The sequence below is a fragment of the Chaetura pelagica genome, unplaced genomic scaffold (genome assembly GCF_000747805.2).
Source record: "Chaetura pelagica isolate M959 unplaced genomic scaffold, ChaPel_1.0 scaffold47, whole genome shotgun sequence".
NCBI lineage: Eukaryota > Metazoa > Chordata > Aves > Apodiformes > Apodidae > Chaetura > Chaetura pelagica.
The window spans coordinates 255,610-278,696 of record NW_009954140.1 but is presented as its reverse complement, the minus strand read 5'-3'; the positions used below and the strand labels follow the sequence as shown (position 1 = coordinate 278,696).

The window sequence follows — 23,087 nt, the reverse complement described above, 5'->3', positions numbered from 1 at the left end:
TTTTAATGGGAAGGTAAAATAGAAGCCAGCAGGCAAGAGCTGAAAAATACTTCTGTTGTGTAAAAGACTTCTTGTAAAGCCCTTTGTCCTTCAGTGAGCAGAGCAAGCTGAAGATGAAAGTGACTTTTGAGTTAAACATTTCCAGGTTGTTCTTCTGGCTCTAGCAGCAGAAGTCTTGCAGCTATAAAGAGCTGAGGTGCCTGCTAGCACATTCTTGCCATCCATCCCATCCCTGGCTTGCATTTATTAGCTGTCTATTCAGATAGCAAATGTCTTATCTATGGTCACACTGTGTTCACAGTGTTGGAGTCTTACTGTATCTTAGACCAGACTGTATGATTAGGTGGCAAGAAAAAAAAACTTACAGGAAGAGTCTAGAGCAGCTATAACGTTTTATTGTCAGTTCCACACATATCCCTCAGAACATTCTAAAAAAATATATCTGCTGAGTACAGTGGTCCAAAAGCCTGGTTGATGGCCTCTCAGGCTGCAGATTCCTCTGGCAGCATTAGTGCCTGTGGCCACCAGCCTCTACAGGCATGGAACAAAAGCAGAACCCAACAAGAACCCAACAAAAGGACTTGTGCCAGGGAATCAGGTTATTTTAAGCCCACTGATACCCTAAGATTCAGGTCCTTCTATATATATAGCAGCAGAGGCACCACAGTGCCAATGTGAGGGCCCCAGCAGTACTTTAACCAGTTGTAAAAGCAGCATTGCCCTCAGTATTGCAGACTGTAGGTGAGGCACAGGGAGCAAATATGGCTTTAGGGGTTACAAACAACTGCTGGACAAGCACTGGCAACCTTAGTGCCACTATTGGAGAGGTTACTACTGAAAGAGCATCACTGCTTAAGTTAAAGGACAGGCAGAACTAGAAAAGTTTAAAAAAACCCCACAAACAACAAACAAACCTTCAGATTAAAACAAAAAGAATCCAGGTTTCTCCACCTTCAGAAAGAAGGCATTGCCTGCATAGTAAAAAGAAAAACCTACACCCCTCCTGCCCTTCAAGGGAAAACATTCCACCCAGGAACTCAACCATGAAGTTTGCCATTGGAGGCCCTGAGCAAAACCTGTGAACTTGTAGGTAAGTTCCAACTTCTATTGGTACCACTGAACCAAGAACTAAGAGAGAAGGGAAATGAGGGGAAGAGCCATTTAGGAAGCAAAATGCCATCCTAGAGTCCTGGCTGGAAACTCTTGCATCCTTCCTAGACTGCACAACATCTGGGGCAGCTAACCTACACAGCAGATACAGACTTCAGACCTCTGGACAAGAGGTACTAGAGGGCTTCAGTGCCCTGGTTATTGGAAAAACTCTCCAGAAGTTCACAAAAACTAGTTTCCTTGAAGTGCATGTCACTAAGTACAGTAGTGAGCAAAAATGCAGTGGGAAAAGAAAGCTAGCTCACTTCTGCAGTTTCATGGCTGAGTTCTTGAAGATCCCCTGGTCCCACTGCTGGAGGAAGGAAGATGGGCAACATGATGCAAGAATCAGCTCTCTGAGCTCTGCAGCTCCTGCCAATCTGTCTCACTTTCACACCTGACCCTTGTTTTAAAAAACTCTTTGATGAGTCTCTGTGCTTCCTCCTTCACTGCAAGAGAAGAAACACCACCTTTGAGACAATACTTAGGACATCTGCCCCCCCTAAAGACTTCAATCCATTTAACATCAAAAGAATCCAAGATTCTTGGTGCTCTTCCCAGATGCCAACTCACCAGTCTTGCGGGCAGGGTTCTGCTCTTCAGTCAGTAGGTGAGACAGGTGCCGAGCAAAGCCCTTAAACAGATCCTGCAGAATGGGGAAGATAAAGAGCAGAAAGGAGACATCAGTTACCTCAGACTGTTCCCTCATTTGTCTTGCCCTTAAGCACAGCCTGGCTGTAGCACAAACCATTCGCAGATTTAGACTACAGGAGCATTGCAAACCTGCAAATACACCTGACCCTGGAGAAGCACGTGCACACAGATGCTGTATTCCAGAGCACATCAAGCAAACTACACCAGAACTGAACCTGATCTCACTCCACAGGTGGGAGTTCTTAAAATGTTTCCAGAGTTTAGTGTGAAAACATGAAAAATAACAAATGTGGAACCAACACAATGCCAATCTAAATCACACTCAAACCCTTTCCTGGGAGAGGTAAGTTGCTGCACCTAGAGTCAATACAACAGCACACAGAAGTATGTGACTTGGAAAAGACAAACAGTATCCAGACCATCTTCCCCTTCTTAGAGCCCCAGATCACTAGGGAGATGCAGCCTCCTTCTGCTAAAAAGGTCTGGAGCTGTGTCCTACCTTGGAAGCAAATTTGCCACCCTTGTAGAATGGAGTCAAACATTTGACAACAATGTCTGCTGTGTCCTTGAGGGATGTGCTTTTGGTCACTGGCTGTATGGACTTGCTTGTTCCTTCTTTATCACACTCTGATAAGTTTGGATCAAAAGTCACCTTCTTCTTTGTTTTGCTTTCTGACTGGGACTGACTTGAAGATTTTGCCACTGTCCGTAGCCGCTTTGCTGCAGGGCTTTCCAGATCCTGGAGATGGGACAGAAGAAAACCAAAACCACCAATTCCTGAGGTAGCATTACACTTCCAAGCATCCACCACCTTCTGAGAACATGAATCCTGCAGGCTCTCCCTCTAGTGACCACCATGCAGGAACCTATGGAACCCATCTTGCTGTGCAGACATAATAGTTTCCCACACAAAGGGACTTTAAGGAAAACCTTTAAAGAATGACTTTATGTTCTTATTAGGGCAGTTAACTGAGATACTTCCTATACAGAAAAAACTAAGAGGAAAAGATTTCCCAGGATGCCTGCTCAGAATACACCCATTGGGAAGAAATCAACCACTTCAGGAGTGCCACATTGCTGCTCAATTTGAAAGTGCAAGGAGAAGACTGCAGAACCAGTGACTGAATGGCAAGGAAGGCTAAGAGTTTGGTTCACTTCTGAGTGGTCCTGTGTGTCATTTGCCTGTGGTTGTGCCCTTGACTTGAGGAAGAAGTTTGCTAATTATAGTTACAGATCTAGAGGGCGTGGAGAAACTCATTCCAGGCAAGTCACCAGCAAGGGTACAGTCACATGGTGTTGCAGAGAAAAAGAAATAAAGCAGAGTGGAGGAGAAGCTTTCCACTGCCCTCTGAGCTGCTGGCACTGGCCCAGGAGGCAGCAGAAGGACACCAGGAAGGCAACACAACTACAGTTCTTCTCTGAGCAACCGCAGCTGGGCTTTCCCCAGATAAATAACACTATCAGGTGAAGCTCAGATCAGGAGCATCACTCTCAGGGAGAAACTTGGCACAAGATGAGAAGAAGAAATAGAGGAAATTAACATCCATTGAAGTCTTACCTCATCTGATCCTGGTCGCTTCCCACATTCACCTTCCCCAACAACAGTTAGCTCAGTTTCTGAAACATTTTCAGCAACACTAGTAGGAAGAGTGGAGAGAAGGCCAATTTCAATTATTCCACAGTGAGGATATTACTGCAATCACTAGAGTCTCCCTGACCAGCCTAGAGATCCAATATAGATTCCCAGTTTCCATGACAAGGCTGGTGGGGCTTTGTAGCTCCTTAACAGGGCAACAAAGGGAGCAGAGAGGTAGAGATTTTACCTGGATTTTACATCAATTTCTTCCTGAAGGAGTTCAGATTCAGCAGTCTGCTGGGTCTGAAAATCCTCTCTTCTCTCATTCAGGGTTACTTCTGTCTCTTCCAGTTCATCATTTGCTGCCTGGGACTGTCCAGTCATATCTTCTCTAGAGATACTGTTGTTTTCCTGAGGTTCTGCTTTCTCTTGACATATGCTTTGAGAAGAAACCTGAGGTACTGTGCTTGCAGAACAGCCATCTCCCTTTGCTGAGCTGCAACTTTTGGCTTTAGACCCACCTTTGGAGACAGAGAAAAATTTGGAAATATCCTGTGATTCTTTTTTAGCTGCTTCTGCAAGCATTTGCTGCTTCTTGCTAGGTTTGGACTTCTTAGTAGGACTCTCCCAAAGGGCAGCTTTTGTGTCTGGACTGCGTCTCTGTTCCTTCTTTTCAGGAAGGAATACCTCTACCCCAGCACTTTCACACGTTGCTTTGGTTGCCACTTTTTTCTTCTGGAGAACAGAGTTTCTGGTGTCCAGTTCCAGACTAGAGGTGCTGTTGTCTTGCCCATTTAGACAATCTACTTCTTTTTTGACAGGCTTTGTATCACTCTCCTCCTGGATCTTCAGCAGTTCTGAAGCTGTCTGGAACACACTGGATTTCTTTGGAAATCCTGCTCCCACACGCTTGGGTTTGAACTAGGGAGAAAGGAAGAAGAGATTTAGGGTATGAGAACATTAAGGAAGCCAGTGCAGAACACTGAAACAAGCAAAGTTTCAGGATACACACCAGTGTGTACAGCTGTAAGATGCAGAAGGCTCTAAAACTGACTCATCATCATAACTATCAACTGACACAGCAGGGAAATGGATGAGGTTATAGTCACAGGCCCAGAGTAAGGAAACAGAGAGCATCCTTGGGTAGAGCCAGATGCAAAAAACTTACTTGACTTATGGCCTGCACATGGATTATATTCACTAACAGGAACCAGCATGACTAGTTGATCTCACTCCAGAACCAAAGGACAGACAGAAAAAGCAATTCCAATAGAAATAAACAGCTGTGGCCTCACAAAGGGACCAAAGTAAAGCTATAAAAAAAGCAGACAAGCACACCATTCCCTCCCTGTCTGTCCCATGTGGACTCACTCACTGAGTAAACCTGGGATGCAGGGAGAAAGTCCTCTTCTGCTGGAGACCCAGATTTTGTTTCCAAGCTGCTGCTGCCACCAGTTCCAGACCCAAAGACTGAGAACAGCTCTCCTTGTTTTGAGGCTTTGTTGATTTCTGCTAGCTGAAAAGATAATAGAAATGTTCTCTAAAGGCCAGAAGTCTTTATGCATTCCTGTCTCTGTACACACTAAAAGCCATAGTGGCAAAACATATGTCCCCCCTGGAGAGATATCTCAAGAATAGAAACATCTTCAAAGAGAGTTATTGCAACCAGCTAAGCTAAACCTAGGTTTCTCTATTGTCAGCAACAGTCTGAGGACTCCCCACTCCCTTTATTGCCAGACTGTAGGCTATTTGGATAAGCCTGCACTGGTATGTAGGTTTCCAGTCTGTAAAGCCAACAAAGATGTGAAACCGAACTGATTATGAGCCCTCCTGGAAACAAAAGCAAGAAGGAAGATTTGGAAGACATACAAGGCAAAGCAGAGCTTCTCCTTCATCTTTCCCCCATAAACTCTACCCCATTTCTCCTCAAGCAGAGGCCACAGCACATTTAAGGGAACAACAGTGGACATGTGGTCCTACCTTCTTTAGCACCGTTGCCTTGTATGAGTTTGCCATTTTACTAGTTCGGAAAGCTTCATACTCCAGCTCCACAGCACAGGCATGAGGGTCTGACCTGAAACAGAGACTGGGGTCATTTCTGGCAAGACACCATTTCTGGCAAGACACACTTCTGTAACTCCAAAGGGAACACTAATGCTTCAGCATCTCCCAGAAAGTACAAAATCACTCCCTCCAGTGCAAGTGATAACTTCCAATTAAGTCCTAAGGGATGCAGCAGTGCATTGCTGGAGGATGGAAAGGGTGGTGAAAACAGCTTTCAATCAGTCTTCTTGTCCCGCTTCTCAGAAGTACTCTCTCTCCATCTTGTGGGACAGGAAAGAATTGCAGCTCCTAGGATCAAGCTGATCTAGCAGAATCAGACACAGGAATCCTTGTATCTGATCCTGAACACCACTACAAGAAGGATGCTGTTAAGTGAAACTACATCCTTGGCCCACATAACTTAAAAAAACGTTCCCTGAGAGTGGTAATGTTGCTTAGGGAAGAGTAGGCCCCGTGTTAAGGGACTCAATTGGCTACCCTTTCCCCTCATCTAACCTCATCTAATTTCATACCCTCTTCCTCCTTCTGCTGGAACCTTTTGATTGGTGCTCAAGGCTTCTTCCAGCATCTTCAAGCAGTGTTCCCGTCCCTAGGAAACATGGGATACTCAGACATGCTCTACAGAAGTCACAGTGCCCTTTGCACTTCCATCCCTGAGGGAGTAAGAACAGAGCAGGCAGAATATTGCTCTGTGCAAGTCAACAAGACTGAATGTTCACCAGCCCTTCTTACCTTCACTGTGAGCTTAGAGATTCTCCTGCTGGAGGCGTCCTTCAAGGGGCAGTCTGCACCTACCACAGAAGGGACATTTGGAGAAGGGACCATAGCAGGGCTGGGGCTGATGCTCCTCCCTGCATAGTCACCCCAAGAACCACTACACTACAGCCAGCCCTTCTACCTGGAGAAGCTACAAATTCCAAAGGAGTAGGCAGAAGCCACAGTAAAAATTTTAATCTATTTTGCTAGTTTACAACTGACAGCTTTCCAAAACCTCTCCCTCTAAGGAAACCTTTTATCAGGCAATCTCAGCTCTCAGGAAACTCAACTCTTTTCCACTCCCCACAATACTAACCAAAACTAGAGAGGCTGAACAGAGTAACACGAACCACCAAGTGTTCTTTTACAACAGAGTAAAAACTGTGTTGCTAGCCAGGGCCCCAAGAAGCACAGTTACAAATGGGAAAGTGTTTCAGCAGTTTCCTTATAGCCCAATTGAATTGCATAACCACTGCAGAGAGAGCCTACAAAGTCAGGTTAGACAGAGTTTTCCTTCTCTTCTGCTTATTTGGAAATGTTGTTCAGAAAGATACATTCCAAATCTTCACCAAAGCTAAGCTCTGATGCATTTCCTCCAGCCAAGCTTTCACAGCCAAAAGCCCAACCTCTGTGCCTAGGGATTGGTACCTCCAGTGTTGATGCTACATAAATTACACACAGCTGCAAAATACAAGACTTCCTTCTCCCAAAGAAAATCCACTATAAATTAAAAAAGGTATTTACTTGGAGGAACAAAATCTTCCTTTTCTGGTTCTTTGCCCTGGAAGAAAACAAAGATCAGTCAAACATTTCCATTCCTGCAACACACATGGAGGTCTAAGAAGAACAAAAGAGACATTTTATACCTGTGCTCCAGGGAAAAATGAATGCTGAAGTTACAAAGGTACTGGAAAGGTATCAAAATGGGGTAAAGGAGACAAAGGATGAGAATCAAAGCCAGAAGTTCAACTTTGGCTATAGGAATATGCAAGAAAAGCTGAGTGGGGAAATCTGTTTTGACTAATATCTGGAGTGCCAAAGACAACAGGATCCCTTTGATTAGCACTGCAGAGAACTCTGTGCATGGATAAGCTGGGTTCCTTCCTATCATGGGGCTGACCCAGAATATGGAGAACACAGCAAAAGCAGAGGGACAAAAAGTAAAAAACAGGGCAAACAAGAGCAAGATGCGATGATTTCTTTTCATTAGTGCCAGGAAGCCTTTCTGCTTTCTGCTTTTGTAAGACAAGCTGACAGAAAGCAACCCGGGAATCTCTCCCAAAGGGATAGCAACTCACCTTGCGCAGACTCATCTGCTTTTTGTAGAAGTTGTTCCACTCCCGTTTCCGACTCTCTTCATTATCTTCATCCCAATTCCCACTGCTTTCTTCATCGTACCTGGATGAGGCAGGAAAACAAGAGGAATAAACCTTTCTGTAACTGCAGAATTAACTGGGGGACAGGCTTTGGAAAGCCTTGCTCATCCAAGTATTTACAACAGATTTACAACAGATGTACTTCATGTGATTTCTGAAAGAGTCTCAGCTTTTCGTTGTACTGCCACCCCTCAGCCTGGACAGTGAGTGTACTCCAAAAACTCATGGAATTTGCTAATCCCATGAATCAGTGAGCAACAGCATGAACTAGCAGCACATAACTAGTGTTCTGAGAATGGAGGGATCCATTTCAGGAGCTCTGACAGCTTCTCCTACAGGGGTGAGTAGCCAGTGCCTTTCGTCCCTCTATCAGTCAACTATTACCCTCGGAACAGAGATGGCAGAAAGGGCCAAGTCCCACTCCTGAGACTCCATTGTTCACAGGCTGTTTTACTAAATGAAATCCCCATCACTACTACCCTGAAGTGCAGCAGCTGATTCTCACCAGATGCAGCCAAAGAGTTTACCGCCTTCCACAGCTGTCACAGCCCAAACTGCCAGGTGTGAGAGATTTAAGGCTGTTGACCAGTACAACTTCGAGGCAAAGATACCACCAAGGTTCAGTAAATCAAGTGGTAAAGTGTGTTGTACCCCAGCATTGGCCCAGCCTCCTCAGGATCTGAGTTCAAACACACACTTAGGTCACAAGTGCAGCAGTTTCCTCTGACTCACTGGACTTGCCAGAAGAACAAAACCCCCAGTCTCAAGCTGTTTGAGGTACAGCAGTGGGCTAGGCCAGCTGAGAGAGCTGTGCATCCTGGCAGAGCTTCATGGGCAGTGCAGGCAGCCAAACTTGCATCCTGGCAGAGCTGCACAACAGCTGCAACTCAGCCAGAGAACATGGAAGAAAAGAAGTTGTCATCTCCACACTGCCAAGGATTTTACAGAATTATGTTTCCCACTGCACATCTTCCTTTTGCTGTTAGCCTGAGAGGTAAACACCAAAATTTAACAATCTGCAGAAGAAGCAGACACTGGCACTCCACTAGATTCTCTGTGATGACTAAGTCCTGTTAGTGGCCCCTCAGCCTGTTGGCCCACAAACAGCCATACTAAGCCAGGAATGAACTCTGGATTGTGTCATGCTTTGCTGTCACATTGGTCTCAATTTAAACCTTTTTGATCCTTGTGACTGTGAACAGGCTAAGCCCACTTCTTTCAAAAAATTTGAAGCCAGTTTCTTGAACCAATTACACTCTACAGGGCAATTCTTAGGTCAGTCAGAATAACTTCTGGGACATGAATGTGATTGAGGCTGTTTCCAAAGCGTGTGGAAAATGAAATTCCAGCTCCTGCTGCCAGGAAGTTACAGGAAAATACCACCACACAGAAACATGTGCTGAAGATAGGAGTGGCTGGGCCTGCAGCTGGGAGATGGGCTCTTCTCTCTGAGAGCTTCGATGAGCTGAGTTGGAGTTACAGACCTGCTAAAACCTCTGCAGCCTCTCCTCCCTCCTTCATACAGCTCTGGGTCATAGCTATCCCAGGAGGAACCCGTGGGCCCGATGCAGGTTTTGCTCCAGCTGTTGCTGCAGTGCTCCAATGACTCCAGCTGCCTCTTCACTGCCCCTGGGTTCCTGCAGTAATCACAGCACTTGTTGCAAGGTGGGGTGACATCACCAAAGTACTTGGCTATGGCAGCATGGCGGCATCTGGGGAGCAAAAGGAATATGATCTGGTCATTATTGATATGGACTCCATCCTCCAAATGCGAGGTGTCTTTTGATTAAGACCTGAGTATTATTTTTCTGGGCAGAGAATGCTTACTCCAGCAGAAGTCACAGGGATTAAGCCCTGGAGCACAACCAGGGTTGTGTTCCACGCATCCGACTTAAGGTCTCTCTGCCTCCACTTCCTCACACGTAAAACAAAGAGTGGTGTCAGTATCTTCTGCTAAATGCTTTCAGAGCTTTGAGATATGCAAGAGGCAAGATGGATGAAATACGCAGTTATTAATTATTAATTCTGGATTGATGGCCAAATATATTTCATGTCCAACTACAAAGGCTCCAGGATAAATATGTAAAGAGGTCCTGTTGACCCCTACACCTCCAAGTTCAGAGTATGTCTGTATATTTCACACTGGAGGGCTTCTAATTTTATTGTTTGTGGTTTGAAGATGAAGAAATCTACATTTGAAGAAACAGCAATGTGAATGAAGTCACAAGGGAGCCCCATTCAGATAACACAGCCTGGGTCTTGATCTGCTAACACATGCTTCAGGTGACCAGTGGGTTGAGTTCTACATCCATGAAAACCAGTCCATTTGCTCATGCAGTATTGCACAACCAGTTCTGCCAGCCTTAGCAAACTAGCCATGTGAAGATGATTAGATCCTTCCAGGAATCTTTGGAAGATTTCTGGCAGACAGCAGTGCTTTTGGGAACATAGAAGTTTGGTGACAGAGATGTGCTCATTGGCAATACAGGCACGTAGTGATTTCTCTTCTAGAACATTCCTTAACATAAACCAGTGAAGACACTGATCTTGCTAGATAAAGCAGAACCAGGTGGTTACTGTTTTTTGGTGTGGGTTTTGGTTTTTTCTGTTTTTTATGAAAGTGGGCAGAATTTAGAGAAGCTTTTTAAAACTTGGGTTTCACAGCAGAGGTGGCCAGTTGTCTCTTAATCAAAATGCCGACACTAGGGATACATAAACACTTACTTGATCAGGCATCTAGAAATCAAATCCTGCAGCCAAGCAGCAACAGGAGTTATTTTAGAAGAGTTCTTTTACTGCAAGGAACAAAGTGGAGATTTTTCTTATCTAACCAAGGAGTGCCCTAGTTGGCTCACCAATTTCATCTGCAAAAAGTGGGTCACAGAGAGGGAAAGTAAGAGAATGAAGACTTAATTTATTCTTATTATAAACCCTTTAAGGCATGTCTAAACTTGTGAGAGATCTGACAAACACAGTTTGCTTCTTAACTTGTGTACGTGCATGCATGTGTCTGGAGGGAACAAAATTGCATGCCTACCAAAGCATCACAAACAAACACTTCAAGGGTCTGCAGCACCAGCTGCCTCACTCCTTCCCATGGCCAGGGAGGTTAATTTACCCAGCAAAAGAGCGAGTGAAACAGCAAAGCAACAGGTTACAGACTTGCTGCCAGAGCAATGAAACGTGTGCAGAGAGCCTGGCACTGCTCAGGTAAGGAAAGCTGCAACAGGGTGACTTTGCACTGCACAGTCTAGGGCACTGAAAGCCTAGAGAGGGCTATGACAAAGCTGGCTTTATATCCCCCTGCAGAGCTCCACTGACTCACTCCGACTTGTTCTCAAAGAAAGAGCTCCTTTCAGATGGTGGGGAAGGGTGGGGGGACCAGGATGGGGACAACACATTCGATCCCCTTGTCCTGCTTTTCCAAAAGAACTACTGGGGCTGCCTGTCCTGCCAATGCAATGTGACTATAGAAATGTCAGCAAGCTGCAAGTCAGCTTTTTGTTTCCCCAAAAGAAAACAGGCAGGCATTCTCATTAGTCCACGTCTCTCACACGCACTGATCTGAATTAGGGTTAAGTGAGGCATATAGTCCTGGTCAAGCCCTTTCCTCATTCCTACAGCCCACTCTCCAGGCTTATGCTGGGGAGGGACATCCATACACACCTCTGCCCCTTAATGCAAACAAGAGAGATGGCCCAAGGGAGGGCTCTGATAGAAGCAGAGATCAGCTCTGAAGTCACTGGAATTTAGAGAGGTTCTAGTTTCTAACCCATCAGGCTTAGCCAAGCCCTTTCTGTCCAGCCTCCTGTAACTGCCTATGTTTTGCTACAGAATTACCCAAACTGGGGCCACAGCCCCACTTTAGCCAATGATGCTAATAAGTTGGGTCATAATGGAAATTCATTTGCAGAACTAAGATTGCAGTCCTGTAATTAGTCAAAAGGCCAAAAACAGACTTACCAATAGAGATGCTGGGGGGAACCACTGGATTAATGCTTAACTGACCACAAGAGGTCCAGAAACATAGTTGGTTATGCATTAACATGTGGTGAGAAATCTTCCCAAGTCCCATTAGCACCTGACTAATGCCCATGAGATGGACAAACCATTTACATAAATTCATGGTAGTTTGTATTATTACACATGTACTAAATTTATTTCATCCTTTAAATATGCAACTGTATTATTTGCCTTCCCTACCCTCCAACAGAAATATGTATGAGCTGACCTTTGGTCTTTAGAATGTCTAAACAAAATCATCATTTAATTTGAGACATCCTGCTCTGATTTGACATATGGGATAAGCTGAAGAGCAAATAACAATCAGGTTCATTAACATATTTTTGTCTGTGTCAATGCATTTCAAGAAAATGCTAAACTGGCCACTCAGCTGCCTGCACCATTCCACCCTTTGGTTCCTTGCTTTTGTACACCAGGTAAAACAGGAGCCCTAATCCTGCAATGGGTACAGAGAAGCAGCAAAATCATACATCCCATAAAGAACCTCTGCTTCTCAAAAAAACACATCAGAAAAAAAGCTTTCCCTCTTACAAGCCAAAGAAGGCTACACAGGCTCCTCAGAAAAGCTCTCCCCACAAAAAAAAACCGACACCCAACACAAATCCCAGCAAGTTTTGGAATAAAGCCAGGAAATTAAAGCATTAAACAGACAGAAATCGTATGAGGACAAATTATCCTCGTAGATGCCAGTTGCTGAACAAAAGCCATTTAATGAGCTTTGTCAAATAGAAGAGTAAATTATGAGGTTGATGAGGAATTATAATTTTGCACCTGTCAGAAGGGCTGTGTGCTTTGTAGTACCAGCTGAACTTCAGCCACCCTCTGAGACAAGACAGTGGGTGTCAGCTGTCCCCGGGGTACAAGCAGCAAGTCCCAAGGCACCCAGAGAGTAAGTGATTGGGCCAAGAGCAGGGAGCAAATTCAGCACCCCAGCATCAGCTCTGCTCCCTGCCACTGGCAGACTGGGCTGCACTGTCCTTTCTTCCTCTGCCCCTTCAAAGAACACAAGAGAAAAGCTCCTTGAGGGGGAAGGAAGCTGGGCAGCATAAAGAAAGTTAATCGCTCAAACACACACCCAAACTATCACAGAGGGAGAATCAATTCAAGACCCACTCCAGAAAAAAACTAATTAAAGGAAAAATAAAAAAAAAATCATTCTAGGAGGAGATGCACAAAGGGAGTGAGCAACAAGTAAGTGCTGGCACTTCCAAGTGCTGGTGCTTCGGGGAGGCTGCACCAGCGGCTGGCTCAGCCTGCGGTGGCTCCTGCCGCCCTCCCTCCCTCTCTGGCACACATGTAACACGAAACTTCATATCTCCAGGACGACCAATAACAAAAAAAAAAGGCAGAGACAACAGCTGGCTGTCAGCAGCAGAGCAGAGAGGAGCTGAGCGAGGAGCAGGAGCGAGACACAAACCAGGATGAGGGGAGAGATGACGTGAAAGTTTAAGAAGACAGAAAGAAAAACAAGAGGAGAAGAGTTGGCGGCGCGGCTGGGGTAAGGCTGAGCTATTGCTGTTCGGTCAACCATAGCACCTTAAACAGTCGGCTTGTTAGCAAGGAGCTGGGGCTTCTGTAGCTCTCTCTAGGGAGAACTGCAGAATCAGCCACTGAGAGGAGCTTGCTAGCTTGAATTTGAGAGCAAAGGACACTCAGGAGCAAAGGTGGGGAGAGAAAAGCTCTTAATAGGATTGCAGAGAGCTGCGCTGCAGCCGCAGCACTAACAAAGGGATCCAGCCTGCAATGCTTCCCAGTCAGAGCAGGAGTAAGCAACTTCTCTGCTGATTAGAAAGGCTGGCTGCTCATTTTTCTGTTCCTGTTATGGAATGTGACCTTAGCTGATAAGCAGGTCCAGCACAGGGCATTCCTCACAGTGGTGACTTGATATATTAGTGTGGACAAGAGAGCTGCTCTGCTGCTCTGTCCCAGCGGCGTATGTGCCTCTAGTGAGTCGCTGCCAGCACAGACAAGCACATGTGAAACCAAGTGGGTGCCAGGCACAGCACTTCAGAGCTCCTCCCAGCTGGAGCTAAGTTTTATCCCCTAAATCCTGAAGCAAACAGAGAGCTTAGAAAACAAACCCTGGTTGGGGAACTAGCATACTGTGCAAGTTAAGCAGCTGTGTCCAATAGAAATAAATGGAAAGACTTTACACAGCTTCCAACAGCATTTAAAAAAAAATAAAAATCAGCTAGTACATCAGGCACAGATGCTGGTTTACTATTCATAACAGCATGAGAAACCACTGCTTTGAGAGAACACGTACATACACATACATGGTCTGGGGTTTATAATAACAAGACCGTCAGGTCTGAAGGCAGTGAGAAGGGAAGGAAGAGGAAAAGGATCCCCCAAACACACGAAATTACCCACCGTAAGCCTCGGTTTCACATGGAAAGGTGTCCCACAACAGACTGTGCCCTCATCTCCTTTTCCTGCTGGCTGTGGGAAGGGGGGCTGGCAAGGAGACCGACCATATCTGCCCCCATTTTCTGCTATTTACTAGCTAGATAGAGCCAGCTACTCTATTTGGAAGCTCTTGCAGCTCCTAAACACAGAGCTGGAACCTCTTGCCTCTTCCAGGAAGCACAGGAGCAGTCAGCTGTTTACAGACAGGTAGGGAGCAAGGCAGAAGGCCAATTCTCCCAGACAGATGTCTTCCCAATCCTACACATCCCTGTAGGAAGAATGTCAAGGATCAGGTATTTCCACTTCTCTCCATTCCCATTAAGGTAGAAGGGAGGGCAGGTCTTTCTGTTTCTTGTACAAACACCAAATTGGAACTGCCCGTGTGAGATGATAGTAGTTAAGGCCCACACGCCTCCAGCCTAACCCCAAGGTTCAAAGGGGATGGAGGGAAGTTTCCACCCTGCTAATGAAGGGTCTCTGTAGGTTGTTTGTTGCAGTTAAGATGGTTTCTCAAATAAAGTACAGGAAAAACAAAGTTTAAGGAAAACAGAAAAAAAAAAAGGAGGGAGGGAGGAGTGAGGGGAGAAGGGCAGGGGAGGGAGGTAGAGAAATATGCCAAGTTTTCCTCGCCAAGAGAAAATCTTAATGGGTTTGGCTGGGGGTTTGTCCAGCCACAGCCATGTTGTACACATGTGGGGGGGTGGCTGGGGGGGTAATCAGCAATATGAAACACATGTCTGGATAAAAGAATAAGGACATGGCTTGTGTTGCAGCTGTCACAGAGCACAGGCCTCAGCCTGCTGCAATGCAACAGCGGGAGTGGAGGTACCACATAAACCAAGTTTGATAGAGCAGATCCTTTCTGTAACACAGGCCCCTACCCACACAGCCTGCAGAGCTGGACAGCAGGGCTGGGAGAGACTGCAGAAGAGCTGGGTGAGCAGAGCAGCACCCAGCCCTTGCCCCTCAACTACCCTGTGTAATACAGTTCAAACAGTTCAAACCAGCTTCTTCAAAGAAAGCAGCTGTTGTAACCTTCAGTTTTGAGTTCCTATACCCATGTGGCATCTTTACTAGGATTATACCAGTGTATTTAAAAAATGTTTGTAATTTCTGAGACCTGTAGGTCTGAGACCACTCAATGACAGTGATATCTGTTGGAGGGACAACACAGCAGGGCACCAGCAATCCAGCAGGTTCCTGGAATGCAACGATGACAATTTTCTTCTCCAAGTGGTAGAGGAACCAACAAGAAAAGGTGCTATGCTGGACCTTGTTCTCACCAACACGGAGCAGCTGGAGGGTAGCATGAAGCTTAAGGGCAGTGTTGGCTGCAGTGATGACAAAATGGTGGAATTCAAGATCCTTAGGGCAACAAGGAAGGTGCACAGCAAGTTCCCTACCCTGGACTTCAGAAGAGCTGACTTTGACCTCTTCAGGGATTTTGCTGGGATAAGTATGGGAGGGGAGAAAAGGCCAAGAAAGCTGTGGCTGCCCCATCCCTGCCAGGCCAGGTTGGATGGGGCTTTGAGCAACCTGGTCTAGGTGGGAGGTGCCCCTGTCCATGCATGCCAGGGCTGTTGGAACTAGATGATCTTTAAGGTGCCTTCCAACCCAAACAATTCCATGATTCTATGACAGAACACAGATATGTTTGAAAGAATGTGGAGAAGGCATTCTCAGGGAGCTCCACCTTGCTGCCTTACCTTGAACACCAAGGCATGGACAGATCCCAGTATGTTGGTGAAGTAACTATTTACAAGGCCCTCAGAGGCCTCACAGCTACCTCTGTCAGCTGCCTGGGAAATGGTTATTTTGCTAATATTAGAATAGACTTTCAGGCTAGATTCAACCCTAGAAAAAGTTCACTTGTAGAAGAGCTACAGGTGTTATTTTTAAAACTGACCTTTTCCTTTCACTGGATGGCTCTGTGCTTTGGTTTCTCATCCTTAAAAATGGGACTAGTCATGAGGAATTATGGGGTTTTGTGGACTTGTTTGTGGGATGGAGTGGGGAAACCCAGCATGTTCTGTAGAGGTGGAGAGACTCTCAGCTCTGTGCCCCAAAGGGTAGCTCAGCTACTGGAACTGCCATGGCAGGGAATTCAGTGCCTTTTTATATTAATCTAATATTAGGTTGTAGGGGAGGGAAGGAACATTTACAGTGCTGCCTCAAAACCAGTCTCCAAATAGTGGGTGGTGGAGATGACAGGGTATTCCAGCCAAATGGCTACCCAGTCAGGGCAGCTTTATAACACAAAAAGAATGTGTGGCCTTCTCTTCTAGACCAGATGACAAAGTCAAAGCTTTTTCTCCCATGACTTTGAGCTGCAATTTACCAGTTTGGGTGTGTGCTGTTAAAAAAGCTGAATTCTCTTGATACTGGAAACTATTTTCATCTGTTTGGGAATGAATTATAGGTCTGTCTGGCTCCATTCACTCCTGTTTTAGAAAAACAGGGCTTGACTGTGAACTGTAGTTAACATTCACATGCTGGTTAACTACAGTAATGGCAGCAAACATTGCATTAACAATGATGAAGGAAAACCATGCACTGATAATACCACTCCATTTCTATAGCCCTTTTCATCTCAAAAGTACATTACAAACTTAGAACAATAAACAATAATACAGGAATTATTACATGTTCTGCCAAAATGCATCTAAACTGTAACACCACCTAGCAGCCCAGCACTGTTTTAGGACAGGAAGCATTGCAGACCTTATCCATATGAAATCAGAAGCACGTTTCAGGAACCAAGAACAAAGCTGGTAAGCTTAGAAACTGGCCAAGCCTTCACGTTCTTTAGAAAGTAGCCAAAAGGCAGAGTTTATTTTAAAGTTTTGGGCCAGGATAAAAAGCATCCCCTCCTTTTCAGCTGCTCAGCACTCCCCTTGCTTTCTAAGATTTCCCACCAAATAAGCTACCACAATCCATACAGGCTTCCCATCCCTGTATTGGTCCAATTTCAACCAACTTTTTGACTTGCCTGAGTAAGAGCAACACAAAGTGTTTCATCTACATTCCTCCTAAAAGTGCTCAGTGCATGCAGTGTAACAAGCAGCTGGCAACCAAAGGCTGCTGCATTTTCTAACTGCAACAAAGCCAGGGACTTGCTGTCTTTCTGGGTAAAGACTTCAGAGCATTTCAGAGGCTTGGCCACACAACAGTTAGCAAACAAACCTCTGGTGGTGGTTACATGTTCTGCCACTTTGCAGAGATGAAGTCACCCAACTAGGGGTTGGATCACTGGTGGACCAGGATGTCTGCCTGCATTTACTAACTGCCAGTCCTGGGCTGAAACCACAAATTCATGTTCTTTGCACTGAAATAGGCTGCTCAAATGCCACCAGAGTTACAACTAAACAAGTGCCTCATTTCTCAGCAGTAAATTTAAGCTCACCCATTCCTTACAGTTCAACTTTTGATGCACCTGTGTAGACACACAGACAAAATTCAGCTTTTCCAACCAAACACAGACCAAAAAAATATAATGATCCATTTACATCAATTCCAAATTACTTACAGCAACTTGACTAGCTAAAGGCAAACAGGGGGATGTGAGAGCTCACCTTACATGGTCTCATTTTCTTGCTTGGAGCCTGGATGCTACAACACACAGCCAGTTCACAGTGCAAAGAAACACTGACCAAGGCTTTTCTCTTGAATGTCTAGACTGAGGCCTTTTAATGCCTTTATTCTCAAAAGGTCTGGGCAGCCAACTTCATTGAGTGCTTCAGTATGGCAGAAATCCTTTAAACCAGTTCAGAAAGATAATTTCAGTGCTATTATGGCAATTTTCAGAGCTTTATTCAGTGGGCACAGCAAGATGAATCTGCATTAAAAAGAAGTATTAGCACTTTCTGGGAATTGAACTCTACAGACATCCTAAACACAGGACATGCTGCTTTGGTTTTAAAGGCTCATCTAATCCTTGCAGCTGAGCAGCACACCTGCAGATGTCAGGCATCCCCCTGCACTATTACTGTGCTCTCTTTTCATCCAAGGCTAACAACTCACAGCAGATTTGGCCTTTTTTTCTCCCCTGCCAAGCCTTGTAACAAAGAAGAGGGCAAGAAGATTTGATTACTTAGTCCTGCTGGCAACACTGGATAAATGAATTATTTTTTAAAGAACAGACAGAAGAGGAAGCAGCTGAAACCACGAATTTCAGGCTGCCACCCCAGCAGGAACTTCCAAACTGCCTGTCACAAGACATCAGCATTGTATGCACTTGCTTTGCTATGTGAGTTTCTCATCTTGCCTCTGTTCACCCTGTTTTTACTTCATGTGATCTCTAGCTGCAGCTGTGGAACAAAAGCTCATGACATTAGTCTGACAATACCTTATGAAGACTACATGGCACTGTGGTCATTCAACATTTCTTCCACAGCAAGTTCCATCAGCTTTGCTGCCCTAACAGCCATATCTCCTCTACTCTGGAGGGTTCCCATGCTCAGTGGATGCAGTTTTGAGGCAGGACAATAAGCAAGAAGAAATTCCTAACTGAGGAAAACACTGTCAGGTAGTTACATCTGCTCCAAAACCCACAGAATCTGTGGGTACCTATTTGTGTGGGTCCAGGCTGTAGAACAACACTCCAGTCTCAGAAGGTGAATTTTCAGTAAAGACCTACAACCTTAAGTTTCAAATCTGTCAAGATTTGTCTGTTCTAATAATAATAATAACAACAACAAGTTACTGCTTCAATCAAATATCGTGCACCACCTGGCCTTCACTACTGTTGGTGACTGGGAACTTGAACACTATATAATAAATAAAAGATTCTTACAGTTCCACTCTGAAATTTGCAAGTCATCTCATCCCTGTTGTGTTGTGCATGAGGAAGATAAGGTAGTTGCATAAGACAACTTGTTTGAGTCACACAGCATTAACCTTTTCCTTATGCTAATCTCTAGGGCAAGATCTTGATTCTGCTGAAATTAACTGGAAAAAGATCCCAATCAAAACTAGTTCTGACCGAAGACTTTACATCACAAGCAGAGAAGTGTTAAGAAGTGATTTATTCTTCACCCTTTTGCAACGCTCCAGAAGCAGCAACCCCAAAGCAGTGAGAGCCCTTGCAACCAGTGTGAAGCCAGAGGTGCAGTAGAGCAGAAAAACATTTGCTTCCTCACAGCTAGTTTGGAAACTGCACCACCAACATCAAACTTTGTCCCTGAAGAAGTCCAAACCAAGGTAAACAAGCAACATTCCTTGCAAGTTTTAAAATAAAAACTCCTTCACTTAGCTCCAGATCAGGTACCACAGGGCAGAGGAATGTCCATTACTGAGACAACAAGTTCTTATCATTTTAGGCTAGGCACTTTGCTGATCCACATGGAGTTCTGCAGTCCTAATCAGTAATTTTACACTGTATACCCAAACTTCAGCAGCTGAGCTCTTGTCTCTGCTGCTTGTGATACAGCCCAAAGCATGATACAAAAGGTTACAGCAGATTCCTTACCAGGAGAGCTTCTGGGCAGGCAGAAACACCCCCAAAGAGGACAAACATTTACAGAATGTTAGAGCCAGAAATACTAAATTCTTAACAAGTTTTTCTTCTAGAGCCAAGAGCACAAAATACAAATCTCTTCACCTCTGCCTGCACCACCAGCTCTTGGAATAGGAATGAAACTGGAAACTTGCTGACACAGAATCCCACAGTACTCTGCAGAGGATAAAGCAGCCATTTCTGGAGCAGCTCACTTGGGGTACAGCAATCATCTGGAAAGAACTATTTAGCCCTAAACTCTCAAGCGACCTTTTCAGGTCAAAAGCCACAGCTATGCCTCCCTGCTAAGTTGCACAGAGATCTTTCTGTAGATGAAGATTTTCCATCCACCCCCATCCCTAGGAAGCCAGCTGGTTCCGATTTTTATTCCTTAGCTTGGATTTAAAAGAACAAAGAAAACCCTTTTTCAATTGCATAAACATACAAAATGTAATTTAACTTGGCACTGCAGCATTTAAGCCCAGCATGCAAAGAAACAGCTAAGGTCTCTGTCCTCACTGTTTAGAAAAACTGAACTCCAAGTATCCATTTGTTTGAGTAACCAAACCAGATGTGCAGTCATGAACTAGTTGGCTTATTCTGGAAGTAGTCTTGGTCACTTGGATTTGTGTTATCACCAGGATTAGGATATTAAATTGCAATGATCAAGTCCCATAAAACAGTGTTGACTATTACAACACACACAAGCTAGAACATTCTGATATAGTGATATGTAAGAATTATAATCCATCCAAGTGCTGAACTGTCCAAACACCTGTTTTAGGTAAAACTATGGATATTTCTCAGCAATATCCTATTATTGGTACTGACTTAAGCACAATCTGAACTTCTATAGCTCTCATGCACACTTTTTTGTTGCAATGCCTTCCAAAAATTTTTCTTACAGGGAAAAAGAACAGCAAATATTAGTGGCAAAACTGAGGCACCTAACTTTGACTAGACCAAGAATATTTTTAATAACAACAGTTCCTGGTGATCATTCTTTCTGAGAACAAAGAAGGTGTAACGTTACTGAGCAGGGCAGGAGGGATTAGCTCTAAAAGGGAGGTATCACCCTGACAGATCCAGGGGCTGTTGCTTTGCTTAACACCAACAGTGATGGTGAAATTCACTGTTCAATTCATATATTGCTACATTAGAACAGACTGTGGCTTAAAAGAAAAAAGCTACATTCAGCTTACCATGTAAAACATGGAGCCATCTGCGAGGACTTGAAAAGCATCCAGCTGTCCCCAGTAAACACTGACTTTAGCTCTTAATATCACCATTCAGTAAACTGGTGGAGAAAACATTACTATTGGTATTGTAGTGAGGTGTTGAAGTAAGAGCCTTTAGTTTTTGAAAAGGTTCTCTCTAGCTGGAAATGCAGGAAGTCTTCAAAGGAATCTACTTTGTGTAAAAAACAACTTAAAACTATGTTCCATTTGAGTTAATGATTTGGAATTTAACTCCTTGTTAGAACTGCATTTCTTTCTTGAAGAACAAGATAGCACAACTAGTAAAACAGTCCTTACTTTTACTGGGTGAAAGCCAAGGGCAGGCACTGCCCAGTTCTACCTCTATGCCTGCTGAAATGTGTCCTTTAGAAGAAACATTGTTTTATCTCTGCTCAGTAGCAGAGCTGACAAAAACACCCTCAAAGCTAGATTTTGAAATTAAACCGGTGCCAGAACACGTAGACAATTAACAGTCCTCCACCTTAGCTACTGGGAACGAGGACTGAGACCAGACAAACTTGTTTTCCTTGTGATCACCAGCTCTATAAGAAGGCTGGCAGCTTCCTAGTGTTAGTCAGTGAAAAGGTTCATTCTCTATTTGGTTCTTCTACAGCATAAAGCCTGGAGAGGTTGAGCCAGAATGACTTCTGAAGGCTTTCTCAAGGAAATGCAAACCATTGGTGAGAAGTTGCTCCTTAAGCTCCAGAAACTGCCCAAGGCTGACCCAGTGGAGATTGTGTGCTTTTGTGTGGTTCTGCTGTTTATTGGTGAGTTTATCAGGGGGGCAAAGGGGTGTCAGAATGTCTCTGCTCTTCTGCAGGGGTATCTTGCTCCACAGTCTTTGTTGGTGGGTTGGTGTTGTTGGTTGTTGATTTCCAGGCTGTGCTTTAAGGCCAAGTTTAATTTCCAGACAATTTTTAAATACTGAGTCTGTATCTCTACGTGCATGCAGAGCATGATGGGCAATAGTACAGCTTTCCCCAAAGTTCTCTTATTTAAACAGGTTTCAGTTTAAGCAGCAGTTTAACCAACCCAGAGCTGCTGCAGTGGTTTGATGCATAGGAGATAGTTTACGAAAAATGGTACAAGGGCATCTCACTGCCAAGAACACAGAGTATGGAACTGTCATTTTGTGCTTAGTTCAGTGGAAGCCAGTGAGCTTCAGATGAGCCTATTTATGCTCCTCTGGAAATGGCAAGATCCCTCCTGCTGCTCTGTGTGGGGAATAACAAAAAGCTGCTTGATCAAGGGGGCTGAAGTTTGTTTAGACAGTGGGAAAATAAGCAGAAAGGAAGGCAGGACCCCCCCTCAAAGAGGTGCACTTTGCTCCCAGCCAAAAGGAAGGGTGTGGATCCAGCCTGGACACTCCTCCCTGGGCTGGAATTCAGAAAGGCACACCTGCTGCTTTATTTTTTTTTCATACCTACAGCTGGTTCCCCACAGGTCCAGAGCAGCCCAGCTCCAGACTTTTAAGGAACACATGCACACACACATGCACATTCACATACTCTTACGTGTTTTGCAGGATTAAACTTGTCATCCTTTTCTATTCCAGATAAACAAACATATACCTCCCAACACCAACCATTACGTCTAGAGTAACAATGTTAGCCTACTGCTTGATGAAACTAAACCCTGTGTTTGAAGTATCTGTTTTCTCAAGCTAAATACAGAAGGAGGAATAAAGACAACCCAGTCACAAATCTGTCCTCATTAAAGTGTACATTGTGTGCTCTCCTCTGAAATGCAACTGCCAGTTTGACTAGGCAAGTTCTCTTGAGTTGCTTCTGACACAACTATGGGAAGACTTTGGATCTCTGTCCTTTCCAGGCACACAGCTCTGCTTAGTTGCTGCATGTCATCTCTCAAACAATAGCTCATTAGGCAGCTAAAGATATGCCCCTACATGGTTTGGCACACAGCTCTTAAGATCAAGAAATACCTGGCAATGACTGTCCAGAATAACTGGATAACTAACACAAAGGAATTTAGGAGGAGGGAAGTGAGGATATAGGAGAAAAAAAAAGGGCAAGAAACCAGGCTTTATTAATTCTGCTGCTCACCAAGCTACTTGGAGGAGATATGGGGTTACTCTCCAGTGATTGCTTCTACATCGTGAGGCAATATTCTTTGCTTTTCTTTCCAGTCACTGTTCTGCTGCTCATGATCATTGCCTGCAGTTGCTGCTGCTATAGCTGCTGTAGCTGTGATGGACCCCCTGACCACAGACGTAGGAAGATCCAAGTCCGCCCAGTTGCCCATTAATGAAATACAACAAGAGGTGACACAGCCAACTATCCAGGACACACATGGACATCATGAATCGGTCCTACAGGAATTCCTTTCTA

At 44.6% G+C, this 23,087-nt stretch overlaps 2 protein-coding genes across 3 annotated transcripts in view; one reads left to right on the top strand and one right to left on the bottom strand.

Moving 5' to 3' along the window:
- Positions 1–1,497: 1,497 nt before the first annotated feature.
- The window catches only part of RECQL5 (RecQ protein-like 5), a 36,887-nt gene continuing 15,297 nt past the window's right edge, over positions 1,498–23,087 (bottom strand). Inside the window, exons 8-19 of one of the 2 annotated variants that reach the window (XM_010002644.1) lie at positions 9,060–9,287; positions 7,498–7,597; positions 6,944–6,980; positions 6,176–6,234; positions 5,956–6,032; positions 5,360–5,453; positions 4,755–4,895; positions 3,627–4,300; positions 3,362–3,440; positions 2,303–2,542; positions 1,723–1,795; positions 1,498–1,598 (exon numbers count right to left, since the gene is read on the bottom strand). In XM_010002644.1, coding sequence (XP_010000946.1) covers positions 1,498–1,598; positions 1,723–1,795; positions 2,303–2,542; positions 3,362–3,440; positions 3,627–4,300; positions 4,755–4,895; positions 5,360–5,453; positions 5,956–6,032; positions 6,176–6,234; positions 6,944–6,980; positions 7,498–7,597; positions 9,060–9,287 — 1,903 coding nt within the window. Of the gene's footprint in view, positions 1,599–1,722; positions 1,796–2,302; positions 2,543–3,361; positions 3,441–3,626; positions 4,301–4,754; positions 4,896–5,359; positions 5,454–5,955; positions 6,033–6,175; positions 6,235–6,943; positions 6,981–7,493; positions 7,598–9,059; positions 9,288–23,087 lie in introns of those variants that run through there. The other variant, XR_719873.1, reaches the window with a different exon arrangement.
- SMIM5 (small integral membrane protein 5) lies at positions 21,380–23,004 on the top strand. Its single transcript, XM_010002643.1, has 2 exons — positions 21,380–21,506; positions 22,886–23,004. The coding sequence occupies exons 1-2, from the start codon at positions 21,380–21,382 to the stop codon at positions 23,002–23,004; spliced, it is 246 nt and encodes an 81-aa protein (XP_010000945.1).